This window comes from Peromyscus leucopus, chromosome 1 (assembly GCF_004664715.2).
Source record: "Peromyscus leucopus breed LL Stock chromosome 1, UCI_PerLeu_2.1, whole genome shotgun sequence".
NCBI lineage: Eukaryota > Metazoa > Chordata > Mammalia > Rodentia > Cricetidae > Peromyscus > Peromyscus leucopus.
In genome coordinates, this window is record NC_051063.1 from 127,878,935 (window position 1) to 127,897,443 (window position 18,509).

The 18,509-nt window shown below is 39.8% G+C and overlaps 1 protein-coding gene across 1 annotated transcript in view; it reads left to right on the forward strand.

The window, feature by feature from the left end:
• The window catches only part of Herc2 (HECT and RLD domain containing E3 ubiquitin protein ligase 2), a 191,645-nt gene that overhangs the window by 60,439 nt on the left and 112,697 nt on the right, over positions 1–18,509 (forward strand). Inside the window, exons 21-35 of the mRNA XM_037198198.1 lie at positions 1,269–1,453; positions 2,079–2,234; positions 3,130–3,315; positions 5,727–5,897; positions 6,563–6,666; positions 8,043–8,193; positions 10,745–10,959; positions 11,176–11,308; positions 11,415–11,542; positions 11,630–11,825; positions 14,045–14,178; positions 14,701–14,874; positions 14,949–15,085; positions 15,200–15,351; positions 16,454–16,645. Of these exons, the coding sequence (XP_037054093.1) occupies positions 1,269–1,453; positions 2,079–2,234; positions 3,130–3,315; positions 5,727–5,897; positions 6,563–6,666; positions 8,043–8,193; positions 10,745–10,959; positions 11,176–11,308; positions 11,415–11,542; positions 11,630–11,825; positions 14,045–14,178; positions 14,701–14,874; positions 14,949–15,085; positions 15,200–15,351; positions 16,454–16,645 (2,414 nt within the window). The remainder of the gene's footprint in view (positions 1–1,268; positions 1,454–2,078; positions 2,235–3,129; positions 3,316–5,726; positions 5,898–6,562; positions 6,667–8,042; positions 8,194–10,744; positions 10,960–11,175; positions 11,309–11,414; positions 11,543–11,629; positions 11,826–14,044; positions 14,179–14,700; positions 14,875–14,948; positions 15,086–15,199; positions 15,352–16,453; positions 16,646–18,509) is intronic.

Genomic DNA, 18,509 nt, shown 5'->3' on the forward strand with positions numbered 1-18,509 from the left:
GTAGGAATTAAGAAGCCCCCTCCCCCAAAAAAGAAGCCCCCCCAAGACATAGTGTATGAAATTCTCAAAGAATAAATAAATTATTATTATTTAAAAACAGAAGTGGAGCCCTTGATCTTTTCTGATGTGCATAGGTTTCCAGGCTGGTCTTGGTGGGGATTATGGAAGATGTTGGTAGCTTACATATATTCCTGCCCGGGGCTGCTGGGATAGTGTCAGCCTTAGAACCAGGCCTGAGTTTGCCTCTTGTCTTTCTCTCTCTTTTCCTTCATTAACCTATTCCTTCCTTTTTGTTTTCTGAACCAGAGATGAGTCCTGGCTCACTTGGGGCAGGGACTATGGTTACTTGGCAAGTATCCCATCTGGTGTTCCCTGTACCCCTAAACAGATTTCATGCTGACCTCAGTTACCCCTTGCTTATGTAGATATCCCCTTTTTTCCCCCTCTCCCAAAATTCATGAGTCCTTGTTGCAGAATCTAGCAGCATGGTTCGGATGCCCCTCTCTACTTCTGACCCTTGTTATTTTTACCCTTGTTCCTTTGTATTTGGTCATAGAACAGGAACCTCTACTACTTAATAGTGGCAGAATCTCAAGACTGACTTACTTCCTCCCTCCCTCCCTCCCTCCCTCCCTCCCTCCCTCCCTCCCTTCCTTCCTTCCTTCCTTCCCATCTTCCCATGCTGAGGGCTCAAGTCACAGTGCACAGTGATTGCTATTCCTTGGTGCGGTGTTTGGACATCTGTTTTTCTAACCAGGGGCAATTTATACTCATTAGTATTCCCTCCTGTATTCTCTGCTCAGAGGATCCCCATGTGCCACAGCTCAGTGCCATCCTTGAGCAGATGCTCAAAGCATACTTGCAAAGGCAGTGTAGTGATGTGGAGCATCTTGGCTTTTAGAACAAATGGCATTTATATTTGAAGTACTCCTCTGGAGAAAATAATAGAACAGTTTTTTTTTTTTTTTTTGCTTTCAAAGGTTTTTTTTTTTTTAAATAGGACTTTTTCCTTTTGATCAAGATCTACTCTTATTTTGTGTCATTGTTTGATACTCTGTAGGAGAAAATTGGTAAAGCCAGGGGCTTTATTAGATCTTTGACATCTGCTCAGTTTGGAATGAGGGTGTGCTCGCTGCAGATCTGCCTCACACATATGGGGTGGGTAACTTACATATGGTCTGTGCTTCTGATAACTAGTTCATATCAAGTTCTTTCCTTGGCTTTGTAACAGGAAATTTTAGTTTTTTATTCTCTCTTCCCCTACTTAGAAACATTGCTTCTCAGACTGTAGCCAGATTGAAAGATGTTGCTCGCCGTATTTCGTCGTGTCTGGACTTTGAGCAGCATAGTTGTGAGAGATCTGCTTCATTGGATCTGTTACTGCGCTTTCAGCGCTTGCTCATCAGTAAACTTTATCCAGGAGAAAATACTGGTCAGGTCTCAGATATTTCCAGTAAGTTTTTTAAAAATATGAAAGTGTCTTGTACATTTGGAGCTTTTAAATTTTGTTTTTGTTTTATTTTAATTTGCCCATTCTGTATATCCAGATGTAGCTCTCATACTATATTAAATGCACCAATTTTGGAACCTACATTTTTAATCTACTTTTTGGAATGTATATATTTATATTAATAACTTTTTAAAGATTTATTTATAAAAATTCATTTTGTGTATATGAATCTTTTGTCTGCATGTATGTATGTATGTGTGTGCAGCACATGTATACGTGGTACTCACAGAGGTCGGAAGAGGGCATCAGATCCCTGGAACTGGAGTTATGGATGGTTGTAAGTTGCAAGAACAACAACTACTCTTAACCATGAACCATCCCTCCAGCAGTGGAGGCACTATCATTTTACTTACTTGTCTAAACATTTAAATTCTTAAGATTACCAGGCATGTAATCAAATTCATTATCCCTTTAGTAGATCATATAAAAGAGCCAAAGGCCGAGGGTAAATAAGTTCTTATTTGGGAAAATAGGTATATGATCTCTTGGAAGTGAAATAGTAGAACCATTCAGTCATCAGAGTAAATTTTTAGTAGTGAAAATGCAATTTTCTAAATCTTTCTTTAAGGTCCTGAGCTAATGGGTGTTGGTTCTTTGCTGAAAAAGTATACAGCCCTTCTATGCACACACATTGGAGATATACTGCCTGTGGCAGCTAGCATTGCTTCTACCAGCTGGCAGCACTTCGCAGAGGTCGCCTGCGTAATGGAAGGGGACTTCACAGGTACCTTTCCTGCATTTCTTTGTTCGTTTGTTTGATTGTTTGTTGGCCTTTCTTGTACTTTGACTGGACATATGTTGACTCATATGTTAGTTTAGGAGACTGGTAAAAGCTATGTTGTATCCTTTGCTGATAAAACTTTGTGTTCACTCTTCATTTTCTAGTCCCCTTGTCTTTTCCCTTCTCTCTCCCTCTCCCTTTTTGTTAAGTAAGCTGGAATTGCAATATTACAATACAAATGGAAATGTAATGAGATGAATGGTTAGTATTTAATTTCATTTTGACTGCGGTTAGTATTTAATTTCATTTTGACTGCGTAAAAATTAATTCTGCTTTCAGAATCATGCTAATTGTGTGAGATTATTAGAGCATTCTTTTTTAGGGCTTATTTTCAGATGGTAAGAATATTGCCAAGCATATACTTTTTTAAGTAAATCATCCATTGGTAAAATAAGTCTGTGTTTTGAAAAATATTTTTGTTGCCTAGAGAGTTCAGTCTTATAGCTGTACTGTTCTCTTTAAGAAAACAGTATTATAGCCACGTGGCATGGTATACACCTTTAATCCCATAACTCAGGAGGTAGAGGCAGGTGAATCTCTGTAAGTTTTAGGCATCCAGGTCTACAGAGGGAGTTCTAGGATAGCCAAGGGTTACACAGAGAAACCCTGTTTCAAAAACAAAAAACAAAACCCAAAACAATACGAACAAAAAAAGAAAAAAAATGAAGAAATATGCTAACAGACAAGCATCCTTATTTTGTGACTTAGAACCTAAACGTAAAGCAAGGTTATAAATTCTGGTTTTGTATCATTGAACTCAAGCCTCTACATGCTAGGTATGCCTGCAACCCCAGCCCACACTCTAAAAATCTTACTGACTTTTTTTGTCTAAATATAGGTGTACTCCTTCCAGAGCTAGTGGTCTCTATAGTGCTTCTGCTCAGTAAAAATGCTAGTCTCATGCAAGAGGCTGGAGCAATACCGCTGCTTGGAGGTCTCCTGGAGCACCTGGATCGTTTCAACCACTTGGCACCGGGAAAGGAGCGGGACGATCATGAAGAGTTGGCCTGGCCTGGAATAATGGGTATGCCATATCCCCCCCCCCCCCCAAGACAGGGTTTCTTTGTGTAGCTTTATGCTTTTCCTGGAACTCACTCTGTAGCCCAGGCTGGCCTCAAACTCACAAAGTTCTTCCTGCCTCTGCCTCCCAAGTGCTGGGATTAAAAGGTGTGCCCCACCACCACCCGGCTGGGTATGCCATCTTAACTGAAAGCACTTTTGCTGAGGAAAGTTTTCTTTGTCTACTGTAACTTGAAAAAGGAAGTCTAATTACTTCCATTTTCACTGATGGCCATATAAATGGGAATAGAATATAATCTACATAAGAAGAGATGTAGGTTACATTTAAGAGAGAAGTTTTTCTTTCAGAAGTTAATTCTGAAATTTAGAAAGTTTTTGAAAGCCCTTCCCTGGGTGGTATTTCTAGAAGTTACTATAGGTATAGTGCAGCCCAGGAGACAGTTGATAAGGCTGACTTCCTGAAGTTACTCAGGCTGTTTGACATCAGTGGACAGGGAATTCTGCATTCAGTTGAGTTTGTCTTTGTAGTCACTGTCTGTAGTATGCAGCAAGTTGAAACAAAACTCTGACTTCTCTAGGTTTTGAGCTATGGAATTTTTGAAGCTGAGGCTAAGTCACTGTGCTCTGTATGGTTCTGGTTTCCTGGGCTCGGAACTAGCCATAGTTGTGATTCAGCTTTCCTGAAAGCTCTTACTACCTGAGATTGTTCCCCTTTCCCTTTTACATCACAGACTTCACCCAAAGCTGACAGAAGTCTAAAGAGAATGGCCTTGTATGTCAAATCAAGTTTTTACATTTTCAGAAAATTTATTATAAATACAGTTAATACTTAGTTCAGACCCGTTTATCTATTTTTATTTCAGAGTGAACTTATTTCAGAGTGTGGCTTATTTTGTTTTCTCTGCTAAATTTTATTAAGGGCATTAAATTTGATCAATATTTTACTTATTTTAAATCTTTTTTTCTTGATATTGTTTTTAAAAAATGCTTTCATTATTATTGTGTGTGCGCATTGGTTATGTTGAGTGGTGGTGGTGCATGTGTACCGCAGCATGAGCGTGACAGTCAGAGGACAACTCTGTGGAGTTAGTTCTCTCTGTCTGCATTTGTGCAGGTTCTGGGGATAGAACTCAGGTGTCTGGCTCGTGTGGCAATTCTCTTTATCCACTGAGCCCTGTCACGTGTAACTTAACACTAAGGATGTTTTAAAAAGCCATATGGAAATATGTTATTTTATAAGCTTCTAAATACATATATAATGCTCCTCCCAGTAACTGTGGGTTGCCAGATAAAAAGCCCAGTGGTAGCCAGGTGTGATGGTGCATGCCTCTAATCCCAGTACTTGGGAGGCAGAGATCTCTGTGAGTTCGAGGCCAGCTTGATTTGCATATTGAGTTGCAGGCCAGTCAAGGGCTATATAGTGATAGAGAGTCCCTATCTCAAAAACAAAACTAAAAAACTAAAGAATGCCTAGTGAAATTCTAACTTCTTGGAGGTGGATGTGGGAACCTCTGGGCAAGCTGTCTAGTTAAAATAGCCAAATCAGCTTGCTTCAAATTCAGCAATGAATAATGAATTTGGTGGAGTGTGATCTAAGAGGACAACATGCATCTACCTCTGGCTTTGTCATACCTACGCACATATAGGTATATTCACACCTACACATGTGTGCCCACATACATGTGAGCATATATATGTGCAGACATGCACACAATATACCATAAACATGCAAAAAAAATCCAAAAAACCCTTTCTGTCTTAGGGTTTTTATTGCTTTGAAGAGACACCATGACAACTTTTTTTTTTTTTTAAAGATTTATTTATTTATTATGTATACGGTGTTCTGTCTGCATATACACCTGCAGGTCAGAAGAGGGCACCAGATCTCATTACAGATGGTTGTGAGGCACCATGTGGTTGCTGGGAATTGAACTCATGACCTCTGGAAGAACAGCCAGTGCTCTTAACCTCTGAGCCATCTCTCCAGCCTCCCCCCATGACAACTCTTATGAAGGAAAACATTTAATTGAGGTGATGGCTTACAGTTTCAGAGGTTCAGTTCATTATCCTCATGGTGAGGAGCATGGTAGTGTGCAGGCGGATGTGGTGTTGGAAGAATAGCTGAGAGTCCTACATCTTGCAGGCAATAGGAAATGGTCTCACACTGGGGTATATCCTGAGCATGGGAAACCTCAAGGCCCACCCCCACAGTGACACACTTTCTCCAACAAGTCCATACCCCGTCTAGCAAAGCCACACCTCCTAATGGTGCCACTTCCTATGAGATTACGGGGGCCAATTACATTCAAACTACCACACTTTTTATATTATAAAAGTTTTATTGTATTACATTCAGTAATTAGAACCATAGCTACTATTGATCTGTTGACTGATGTTTGGTTTCTGTTTCTACAGAGTCATTTTTCACTGGTCAGAACTGTAGAAATAATGAGGAAGTGACACTGATACGCAAAGCTGATTTGGAGAACCACAATAAAGATGGCGGTTTCTGGACTGTAATTGATGGAAAAGTATATGATATAAAGGACTTCCAAACACAGTCATTGACAGGAAATAGTATTCTTGGTAAGGCGTCACTTTTTATTCCATAGTTAAAAAGTGTATGTGTTATTTTAAGTAGTGTCCTCAGCTTACGAATGAATTCTTAAATTATCTCCAGGTATAACAAAATTTATCTGTGACTTTGGTTTTGTCTTCACAACAAATCTGGACTCAAGTTGAAAAATTTTCACCATCGTGCTTTTGTTGTTGTTGTTGTCTTTTTTTGTTTGTTTTTTTTTTGAGAGACAAGGTTTCTCTGTGTAGCCCTGGCTATCTTGGAGATAACTCTGTAGACCAGGCTACCAGTCTGATCTTAAACTCAGAGATCTGCTTGCCTATGTCTATAGAGTACTGGGATCAAAGGCCAGTGCCACCATGCCCAGCCTACATCTTATTTATTTATTTATTTTTTTAGTTTGTTTTTTTTGAGACAGGGTTTTTTCTCTGTGTAATAGCTCTGGCTGTCCCGGAACTCTCTTTGTAGACCAGGCTGCCATTTTTATTTTCTAGTACTTTTTAGAACTTATTCTGAGTTGGCCCAGGCAAGCCTGTGAGAGTGGCAGATTCTACCATGCCAGCCAGTCATACTTTGTAGTTGAACCAGACTCGCTTCCTATCTGCTGTGTCTCTACTAGAGGCGTCTGAACAATTGTATTGAACTCATACTGCTGTTTCCCTTTTTGTTTCAGCTCAGTTTGCAGGGGAAGATCCAGTGGTAGCTTTGGAAGCGGCTTTGCAGTTTGAAGACACACAGGAATCTATGCATGCGTTCTGTGTTGGCCAATATTTGGAGGTGAGGCTGTGTGTAGATGTAACCAACCGTCTTATTAAATAAGAAGCACAGAACCAATGTAAAAGAGAAAGCCGAGAGGTCAGAGCTCAGAGCTAAAATCTTACCCTTCCTCCTGTGGTGCTCCTAGCTTCCCGAAAGAGAGCTACTTCCTGTGTGTATGTCTTTAAATAATCTTTCTGTTCTGCCTTCTCATTGGTTGTAAACCCAAACACATGACTGCCTTGTCACTGCCTGTATGTACAGCCCTCTAGGTCTTAAAGGCATATGTCTCCAATGCTGGTTGTATCCCTGAACACACAGAGATCTATGGGATTAAAGGCATGTGCCACCACCGCCACACTCTGTCTATGGCTCTAATAGCTCTGACCCCCGGGCAACTTTATTTATTAACATACAATTAAAATCACATTTCATTACAAATAGAATACCACCATATCTGTGGGCCTGTTTTTAGTGATAGGCAAGATTGTGCCAGTTATGGACATAAAATGATTATGTTGCAGGATATTTTTGGTGAGTTTATTTTTTGTATGTTAATATTATATTATATTATATTATATTATATTATATTATATTATATTATATTATATTATTATATGTAAGTCTTGAAAAGTTAATGTTTTAGAGAAATGTTTCACAAAAAAAAGACATTAAACTTTGGCCTTATAGTTTGTCAACTACATAAAACTTTAGAATGGCTTACTGTCCTAGAAAAAAGTGAAAGAACTATAATTCTTCAGAAAGAAACACGTCTTTGTTGCAAATGTATGAATATTGGGGTTTATATATTTGGATTGACCTTCCAGACATAAGGAGGTAACAAAAGTCAGCAAATGCTATAAATGAGGCTTAAGGCATTTTATGAAAGGAAAATGAACTTCATGCATTGTCTGAGGTGACTGGAAAGTTTATTTGTGTAGTACGTTTGATTTTTTTCACCCAGAATTACTGATTTCCTGGCCACATGTGGCCAAAGCTCCCTGTTCTGTGATGATACTGCTGTATGTTCACTGTTCTCATTGATCTCACTGTTCCTGTGCATTCAGTGAGTCAATGTACTTTCCTGAAACACAGTGCACAGCCATTTTGAAATATCTATTTGATTCTTCAAGGGCATATCTTAGTTCCGTCATTTAATGATACTTCTCCCGTTTCATGCCCTAGAGCTGTTGTTTGTTTTCTCCTGTCTGCTCTCTAGTGTGTTATACACTGTTAATTGGGTGCTCTAATGTGAACTCATTACAGGATGTAGTAACAAATGTTTGTAGCACCTTCTTGTCCTCATCATGGCAGTAGATCTTATACACATAAGCAGCTGGTCTTTTTGGTGTTACATTTTTAATTAACTTGGTTTTCTTAACTCACAATCTTTTTAGCCTGATCAAGAAGTTGTTACCATACCAGATCTGGGAAGTTTGTCTTCACCTCTGATTGACACAGAGAGAAACCTGGGCCTGCTTCTTGGATTACATGCTTCCTATTTAGCAATGAGCACACCATTGTCTCCTGTGGAGGTTGAATGTGCCAGTAAGAACAATTTTACTTTTTGTTAACCAGATTTATGGTGCTGCACTCTGGATAGAAGCACATAATAGGAAGGGCACTGTCGAAGAGGTCAGGGACCTTCAGCTGCTTGTTAGAGTGGATATCTAGAGAAGACAAGATGGTCTCCAAGCCTGCTAAGCTGCCTGTGAAGTAGACTGCTATTTGTATTCCTTCTTGAGACTTATACCGGTGGAGGATGAGTTTCACATAAATGAACAAAGGAGGAGCTAGGAATGGAAGGAATGGGTTGAAGGAATGGAAGGCACTGTGCACCCTGGTAGGTGCGGCCCGACCCAGTGCCAGGTCAGAAGCTTGCCTCTGAGGGATAAAAGGTGCTTATGTTTTCCATAGAGTGAAGTGATTAGGATCAGATCAACTCTTGTGTTTTAAAAGAATTGATGTAGCTATTTGTGAAAGTTCCCAAGTACTTCAAATCTAAGTATCCACTAAGAACACTGAATACATCCCCAAATCCTCAATGAAAACCTGAAGTGATGTGCATACCAGTAATTTTCTAGTGAGGTTTCCTCCAATGAGGTATAAGCACCTATACTTAATACTCCTAATAACCACAACAAAAGGTATATTCCTGTTAGGTCTGCCTGATTCTATGTCTCAAATACAGTACACACAGCTCTCCTTTCCAGTCCATTGCTTTCCCATCTCTAAGATGTTCTCTTTTTAACGATCATGGGTTGTTTGTTAAAATGCTGTCTTATTTCTTTAGTTTTATAAACAGTTTATATTAAAGGTGTTCTTTGTAGAAACCTTTCATGCATACTGTTTTCTTGACTGCATGCACAGTATCTTTGTCTTTTTGTAGAACCCAGAATGCTCAGCTGTCACTTCCTTTTCCTTTCTTCCACCTTCATGCCCCTGTTATGCCTCTGCTGTCTTCCTTAGCACTGCTGGAGTTGAGTGCTTAGCTGTGGAAGGAAGCTTTTGCTGCTTTCACGTGTGAATGTCTGTTGCTGAGTCTTCAGGTGGTGTGTTAATTTTTTGTTACCATAAGAAATAGCATGACTGGCAGGCCCATTTGGCTACATTAACCATGGTGAATGAGATCACTTGATAACACAGAAAGCCAGAGTGTGATTTAAGAGTGAAGTTCAGGCTTTTGTAGTAATTGTTCTCTCTAGAACTAATCAGGGTCCTGTAGTCACTATACCTATTTCTTCCATGGGCACAGCCACAGTGACCTACCTCTGAGGACCTTCCACTGGGCCCCACATCTTACAGATTTCTTCACATCTTAACATCGAAATATTGGGGACCGAGCTCCCAGTGTAAGAATCCTTTGGGGACACAGTCAAACTGTCTCCAAACCAGTACTTGTGAAGCCTGCCCTGGGTTCTAGTGTTAGGCTTTTTAGTTCTGTTCCTGTTGCTCTGATAAAACAGCTTGGCACACAATAGCTTTAAGGGGAGAAAGAATATGTTTGGCTTACTGTTGCAGGTTACAGTCCATCATTGTGGAAAGTCAAGACAGGAACTTGAAGCAGCTAGTCACTTGCACCGTCAAAAGCAGAGAGCACATGAATGCATTCATGCTCCCTACTCACCTCATTATTTCCATTTTACACAATACAGGACCCAGGTCCCGAGAATGATACCACTCAGTGAGCTTAGGTGTTTGCCAGGTCAGTGGATGCAGTTAAGGCAATTTGCCACACGAGTTCACAGGGTCCATCTGTGTGCCAGGCTTTTTCTTTTGGGCCACCAACCAGCTCCCAAATCATGACACAGAGACTTACTAATAGTTTTGAATGCCTGGCCTAGCTTAGGTTTGTTTCTGGCTAGCTCTTTTAACTTAACCTGTTTTTCTTTATCTGCCTTTTGCCTCGGGGCTTTTTACTTTCCTGGCTTCCGTATATTTTACTTTCACTGCTTCTCGTGTCTAGCTGGCTGACGGATGCCTGGCTTCTTGCTCTGGGTGCTTCCCTCGCTCTCTCTTCCTCCTCCTCCTCCTCTTGTTCCTTTCTCTCCTGAGCCTAGGTTTCTCCTCCTACTTATTCTCTCTGCCTGCCAGCCCCACCTATCCTTTCCCCTGCCTAGCTATTGGCTGTTCAGCTCTCTATTAGATCAATCAGGCGCCTTAGGCAGGCAAGGTGAAACAAATGTAACATATCTTTGCATAATTAAACAAATGCAGCATAAACAAAAGTAATACATCTTCACACAGTCAAAGTAATATTCTGCAGCATAAACAAATGTAATACATCTTTGCCTAGTTAAAATACTATTCCACAACATGCCTGATCTAGACAGTCCCTTATGGAGAGTCTCTTCTCAAGTGATTTTACATTGTGTCAAGTTGACAGTTCAAACTAATCATCACACCATAGTTAAGGTATATTGGGCAATCAGAAAGTATTACTTTTACTCACATAGCTAATATAGAGTTTAAGTATGTTAGTATGAATGATGCTAATTTTCCTTCTTGAAACTAGAATTCAGTTCAGTGTATGTGTGTATGTATGTATTTATTTCTGAAGAGCCAGTTTCTCTTTAATGAATACTTACATGTTTTCTAGAGTGGCTGCAGTCATCAATTTTCTCTGGGGGTCTACAGACCAGCCAGATTCACTACAGCTACAATGAAGAGAAAGATGAGGACCACTGTAGCTCTCCTGGCGGCACACCCATCAGCAAGTCTCGACTGTGTTCTCACAGATGGGCCCTGGGTGATCATTCTCAGGCATTCCTGCAAGCCATCGCTGACAATAACATCCAGGACCACAATGTGAAGGTGAGTTAGATATTTCTGACTCAGCATTCTATAATCTTCAAATAGCACAGCTTTGTTTGGTATTTGGAGATTTGGTTTTGAAGTGATAATTGATTGTTTCCATACAAGTGCGATACAGATCACTTGTGGCAAAAAGTTAGGTAGATGCTGTGCCATGTTGGGTTTGTGAAGATTTATTGGTGACTCTTAGGTTACTTCTGACCCTTCTTCTTGCAGGACTTTCTGTGTCAAATTGAAAGGTACTGTAGACAGTGCCACTTGACCACACCGATCACATTTCCTCCTGAGCATCCTGTGGAAGAGGTTGGCCGTCTGCTATTATGCTGCCTCCTAAAACATGAAGATTTAGGTATAGAGCTCAGTATCCATGTGTTTTAACTACATTGTAGACCTTTCAAATGGCATGGAACATATATTAATTCCTACCTTACCCTTTCCGAAAATGTCTTTTACAGGTCATGTGGCATTATCTTTAGTTCATGTAGGCACTCTTGGTATTGAGCAAGTAAAGCACAGAACATTGCCTAAATCTGTGGTGGATGTTTGTAGAGTTGTCTACCAAGCAAAATGCTCACTCATTAAGGTGAATGGATTTTAATCTTTTTCTGTGTTGTGTAGACAGTTGCCAAAGTACTTGTTGCTATGTCAATTTCCCTATTTAACTTTGCAGACTCATCAAGAACAGGGCCGTTCCTACAAGGAGGTGTGTGCTCCTGTCATTGAGCGTTTGAGATTTCTCTTCAATGAATTGAGGCCTGCTGTTTGCAGTGACCTCTCTATAATGTCTAAGTTTAAGCTGTTAGGCTCATTACCCCGTTGGAGGAGGATAGCTCAGAAAATCATTCGAGAAAGAAGAAAAAAGAGAGGTAATAATGTAAAAAGTCAGAATATATTGTTATGGTGTATATACTTTCTTGCCTTTGGCTGAGTCTGTGACTTCAGAGGGAAGTTATTTGGTACTGGTCCTTGCCTGTGGCATTTCCATGTATTGTCATAGTATTTATGTGTATTTGTGATTGAATGCAGAAGTCCTGATTATTTTAGTAAGTTGATAAGGAAAGAGTTTTAAAAAATTTATAATGTCTTCCTGGTAATGAGATATATTGGAACATTTCATCTTATGATTTGATGTTGACATTTTTCTGAGAAATTGTTTTGTTGTTCTGTTGAAGTATTGAGTAAAATAGTTTCTATCTTTGGATGGTACACTCTAAGACCTTCAGTGGGGGCTCAAAACTGCAGGTAGTACCAAGCACAACAAATTGGGCTCTGTATGAGATGAACTGTAATTAAAGCAGAGTAATTATCACAGTTGAATATAGTGAGCTTATCTGGAGGTAGTCATTCATTCCTCACAGACTCAAGACAAAGATTTTTGGACCCCAGTTGACTACAAGTTCTGACACTATGGAAAGTGGGATTATAGCCAGATCTCAGGCCTGTCTCAGAACTTGGTTACATCATATCTCTGGACCCTGAGCTGCTTGTTGTGGGTGTCTAGATTTACGGGGTTAATGTTTTCCTTCCTCTCCCTGTTCCATCTGCTTTCTTTCCCCCTTTCCTCTTTCCCTTCTACCTACCTCTCCTCTACTAACCTCTCCCACTTTTCTTCCCTTCCCCTTTCTCTCCCCCTCTCCTTTTTTCCTTTCTCTCTCCCTTCCTTCCCCTGCTTTCTTCCCTTTTCCTTTTTATCCCAACTCACTTGAAAGGAGATTAACCTGTAGAAATGACTAATGACACTGGTGTTGAGCTGTGTATGCAGTGCATTGTCAGACTTGATAATATGCTCTTATGCTCACAGTTAAAATTCATCTCTGCAAAAGGATACAGAAGAGTATTCAAAAGGGGAACACATGTGGGAAGAAGCTGAGAGCCAATCGGGCACAGCTTCCAGGGTCTTCTCCCAGTGGGATCCTGTGTGGACCTGCTTAGTTCTCCGTGGCTTGCCCCGGGAGTCCTCCTCCTTCTCTAGCTACTAGATAATTTTCTCCTCCCAGTTTTCTCCTTCTATTTATTCTCTCTGCCTGCCAGCCCCGCCTATCCTTTCTCCTGCCTTGCTATTGGCCAGTTCTTTATTAGATCATCGGGTGTTTTACACAGGCACAGTAACACAGCCTCACAGAGTTAAACAAATGCAACATTAGCAAAAGTAACACACCTTAAAATAATATTCCACAACAGTTGGGGGTGGTGGTGTTTGGGTTTTTCTTTTTTCTTCTTTCTTTTTTTTTTTTTTTCTTTTTTCTTTTTCTTGTCTGTTTTTCTGTGTAGCCCTGGCTCTTGGAACTCAGTCTGTAGACTAGGCTGGCCTCCAACCCATTGAGATTCACCTGCCTTTGCCTCTCAAGTGCTGAGACTAAAAGCATGTGGCAGCACGGCCCAGCTCTCACCTTTGCTGTTTAGGAGAGGCTTGCTGATCCCAGGCTCCCAATTCTTCAGGGCTCCTCTCTGTAACATTGTTCCACTCCTGTCCCTGACATGGTATGTCAGAATATTGTTTCTAGAGGTCATAGGATACTCATTGTGATAGTTTTTAGTTTTGTCCTTTCAGCATTGCAGTTGACAGTGTCATTCTGTACTCTTTTGAAGAAAATATCCATCCTTCTTTGTCTTTCTGTTGCTGTGATACCACACTATGAGCATAAGAAAGTCGGGAGGAAAGGGTTTATTTCATCTTACAACTCTCGGGTCACATTTCATCCCTGAGAGACATCAGGGCTGGAACTCCAAGCAGGAACATGGAGATAGGAATTGCAACAGGCCATAGAAGAGTACTGCTTAGTGGCTTGCCCAGACTGTTTTTGTATAGACCCAGGACCACTTGCCCAGGGATGGTGTGGGCTGGGATCTTCCACATCAATCACTAATTAAGAGAATGCCCCACAGGCTTGCCCACAGGCCAGTCCTAGGGAGGCATTTTCTCAGTTGTGGTTCCCTCTTCTCAGATAACTTGTGTCAAGTTGACCCCTCCCCCCCAAAAAAAACCCCAAACCCAAACCAAAAAACTACAACCCATACATTCTTGCACATTAAAGTATTTCTTAGTTAAAAATTATATAAATGATTTTTATGTTTTAAAATATAGTTCCTAAGAAGCCAGAATCTACTGATGGTGAAGAAAAAATTGGAAATGAAGAAAGTGATTTAGAAGAAGCTTGTGTTCTGCCTCATAGTCCTATAAATGTAGACAAAAGACCCATTTCCATGAAGTCTCCCAAGGTGAAGTATTTTCTATGGTTCTTAGATTGGGTGATAGAAAGACTGCACACAGCAAAGAAGCTCTGGTGTCATGCAGTTGTCCTGAACACTTGTAGGCTAGTGAGTTTCGTGTGTTGCTTTTAGAAGCATGGCCCTAGGCTGCTTCATGGACTTGGCTGACAGTGTTCTATCTGGTCACACTGCTGGAGGACTGTTTCCTTTTGTTTTTGGTCTGTATTGCATCTATCTAACTATCTATCTATCTATCTATCTATCTATCTATCTATCTCATTCATTTCATTATTTGTTTGAGAAACTATTGGTCCCTGAGGCTATTAATATTTTTAAAAGTTACTCAATTTAAAATATCAGTGACAGGATGCTTTTCTATCTTGTGTTGCAGACTTCTGGGTCCTATTCCTAGTGGTAACAAAATGAACAAATAACAAAACTATTAGTACTAATTGTTTATAGTCAAAGAATTGTAGAGTACATGTTAGTAGGGTAAACTAATTAATGGTGCACATTGTTCTTTTTTGTTAGGATAAATGGCAACCACTGTTGAATACAGTTACAGGAGTTCATAAATACAAATGGTTAAAGCAGAATGTGCAGGGCCTTTACCCACAGTCTGCACTTCTCAGTACAATTGTTGAATTTGCCCTTAAGGAAGAGCCAGTAGATGTGGAAAAAATGAGGAAGTGCCTACTGAAACAGGTAAGACTTTCTGTGGCACGATTCTTTGCATGGAGTCAGATGGAGCACTGACTGTACACATTGTTGTTTTTCAGTTGGAGAGAGCAGAGGTTCGTCTGGAAGGGATAGATACAATTTTGAAACTGGCAGCCAAAAGTTTCTTACTTCCTTCTGTGCAATATGCTATGTTTTGTGGATGGCAAAGACTTATTCCTGAAGGACTTGATATAGGGTAAAGCTTTATAAAATTTCTCTCAAGGATGAAATCTTGGGAACACACTGCTGTTCTTTTGGAGTTAAAAGTCTGGCAGTGTTCCAAGTCAAATTCTGTTTCTTTGTTTGAAAGGGAACCACTTACAGACTGCTTAAAGGATGTGGATTTGATCCCACCTTTTAATCGGATGCTGCTGGAAGTGACTTTTGGCAAGCTGTATGCTTGGGCAGTCCAGAATATTCGATATGTTCTGATGGATGCAAGTGCCAAATTTAAAGAGCTGGGTGAGCTAAAGAAAACATGATAATTGAAAGTCCTTCTTGTAAAACTGATGAAATGGTAATGGTTGTGACTGCAGCAATGTCCTCTTGTTAATCTTGAGTGTATAATGTGGAAATGGACATCAAGTCACTTCTTACTTTTGGAAACTGTACGTCAGAACAATAATCATTTATTGTTAGCTTTCTTTTAGATTCAGAATAGAACTTTGAACATTTGGCAGAAAATGTAATCTCAAAATATTTTAATAAAATAAATCAAGCTACATTTTTTATGAGTGTTGCACCCTATATATTTACTCTAAGGTTCCAGTCTCACACATTAATGCTGATCTAGATAATTTGAGCATCTGTAGAGAAATGGCAAGATTAGTTTTATGGTAGTAAAGTGAAAGACGCCCAAAGATATTTAGAAAATATACTGAATATAGATACAGTTTTAACTACAGGATTTTATTGTATAGTTGGGAATGCCACACTTTGGGGTGCTCATCCCCACACTTTTTTTTTTGTCTCCAAACTTTGAAATTGGTATTTCTGTAGAATTTTTTGTTCTGTTTCACTTTGGTTTTTGAGACAGGGTCTTACTATGTATCCTTTGCTGGCCTGAAACTCAAAATTTAGACTGGGTTGGTTTCCAACTCCCAGAAGTCCACCTGCATCTGCCTCCAGAGTGCTGTGATTAAAGGTGTGTGCCAGCACCTCTAACTCTAAATTTTCACTACTTTGAGATTGCTAGGATCCCCATTTGAATTTTTGAAGACAATATACCTAGGAAAAGCTCAGTTTCCTTCTTTAAGCACAGATGTTATTATCACAGAGTTCACTTTTACTAATGGTGAAAATTGTACTAGAATTTAACACTATAATAACTTAAATTTTCCCTTTTGTACTATGTCTTGAAGACAAGGATAACAGTATGTGGAATGTAGATGGTGAGGATATTGTAAAATAAAATCGATCTGCCCTAACCTCACTATGTGGAAACCCACTTTTAAAAAAAGTTACATAAATGAATAAGTAATTAATAACCAAACTCCACTGTGTTTTGAATGATGTGCATTGTACCCATAAATGAGAAATTCAAATAAATGTCAATGTTTTTTAGGTCTTCAGCCTGTCCCCCTACAAACCATTACCAATGAGAACCTGGCAGGACCAAGTCTGGGGACCATCCCACAAGCTCGATTTCTTCTGGTGATGCTCAGCATGCTCACCCTGCAGCATGGTGCAAACAACCTTGACCTCTTGCTCAACTCAGGCACACTGGCCCTCACACAGACTGCACTGAGGCTGATTGGTAGGTTGGCTTTGGCTCTGGATCCTTTAGAAAATCATGACTTTTACCTTTTCTTCTTAACAACAACAGATCACACACACACACACACACACACACACACACACACACACACACACACACACTCTCGCGCGCTAGCCTTTTAACTATGCTGAGTGTAACTGAGCAATGTTAGGGACTTCAACATTTTTTTTCTTTATTTTCTCTTTGACCTTGTTTTTAAAGACAGGATCTCAATATATATATACCCTTGCCTAGCTTGGAGCTCTCCATGGAGGCCATGCTGGTCTTAAACTCATAGAGATCCTCCTGCCTCTGCCTCCAGAGTGCTGAGATTAAAGGTGTCCTATTGGGGACATTCACATTTTGAGCAGCTGTTACTGCTGTCTTGTTTTAGAATATTTTCATAACCACAAGTGCAAATCTTACATCTGTTTATCAATCACTCTTGCCCACCCTCCTGTTCCTGGTGACCACAAATCGGCTTTCTGCCTCAGTGGATTTACATTTTTTGAGGATTTCATGTAAGTGCAGTCATGTAATTTATAGGCTTTTGTATTTAGATTTTAGTGTATCTCAGTATTTCATTTTTGTAATGGCTGAAATGTTATTTGAATATTTGACTTTTTTATACATTGATGGGCAATTGAGTTATTTTATCATTTTACTTTAGTGAGTAGTTTTGCTAGGAATGTTTATATATAAATTCTTGAATACCTATTTCTGGTTCTTTTGATTATAAAAGGAGTAGAATACTGAGGTCATCTGGTAATGTTACAGGTGGATACTGGATTTTGGAGGGCACCCACTGGTATTTCCAGGTTGTTTAATACTAGAACAAGAAATCTGAGTAGGAACATACAGATGAGAGAAACCAGTTTATTAAAGTATTTTTGAGCTGTAATGAGCACTAGTGAGCCATATGTTGGGGAATGTAAGAGTATGAATGGTACCCGTACTGGGCAGGTTGGGGTAGTCTTACAGTGTAGAACTTTTGTGTACATGTCCTATTACAGGTAGTCTTAGTAGGGAGAGATTTCTAGTTTCTCTGTTAATTGGCTCTTTTCATATACTTTTTTAAAAAGATATTCTTTATGTAGCTCTGCTTGGCCTGGAAGTCTGTGCTCCCAGAAATTCCCTGCCTGCCTCCAGAGTGTGGGCACTAGGCTTGCCATGTATAAATATTAATGTTTCACTTCCTGCTGCACTCCTGGCCAGGGATATGGGTGTCCACTTTGAGTGATTCGTGCATCAGACCTCTACTGAGTTAGTTGCACACTGGCTCCCCACATGCAAATCTCCACTTCTGTGGATCTTTGACAGCTTTATTGTTGCACTTTGGGATTAAGGCCTTCTTCCACTGAGTGTGAAGTGCTCCCTAGTGATTTTTGGTTTGCATTTCAACTAATGACAAATGACATTGTTACCTGTTTATATCTTATAGAAATGTCCTTTGCCAGTTTTTTTTTTTTTTTTTAATGAGTTGAATTCTTTGTCTTTTTGTTATTGAGTTATAGGAGTACCAGTTAAAAGTACCACATAAGCTGGGTGTGGTGGCGCATGCCTTTAATCCCAGTACTGGGAGGCAAAGGCAGGTGGATCTCTTGTGAGTTCGAGGCCAGCCTGGTCTACAGAGTGAGTTCCAGGACAGCAAATGCTATTACACAGAGAAACCCTGTCTTGAAAAACCAAAAAGAAAAAAAAGTATCACAAAAATGAACCAAACATTTAAAGAAGACTTAATAATCTCAGGCTCTTCCAAAAATACTGGATGTTAGTTAGACTTTTGCAAATTTATAGACCTTTAGTAGATGTTGTATGATTTGAGAATAAATTTTCTTGTCCTGTGAATTTTCTTTTCCTTCGA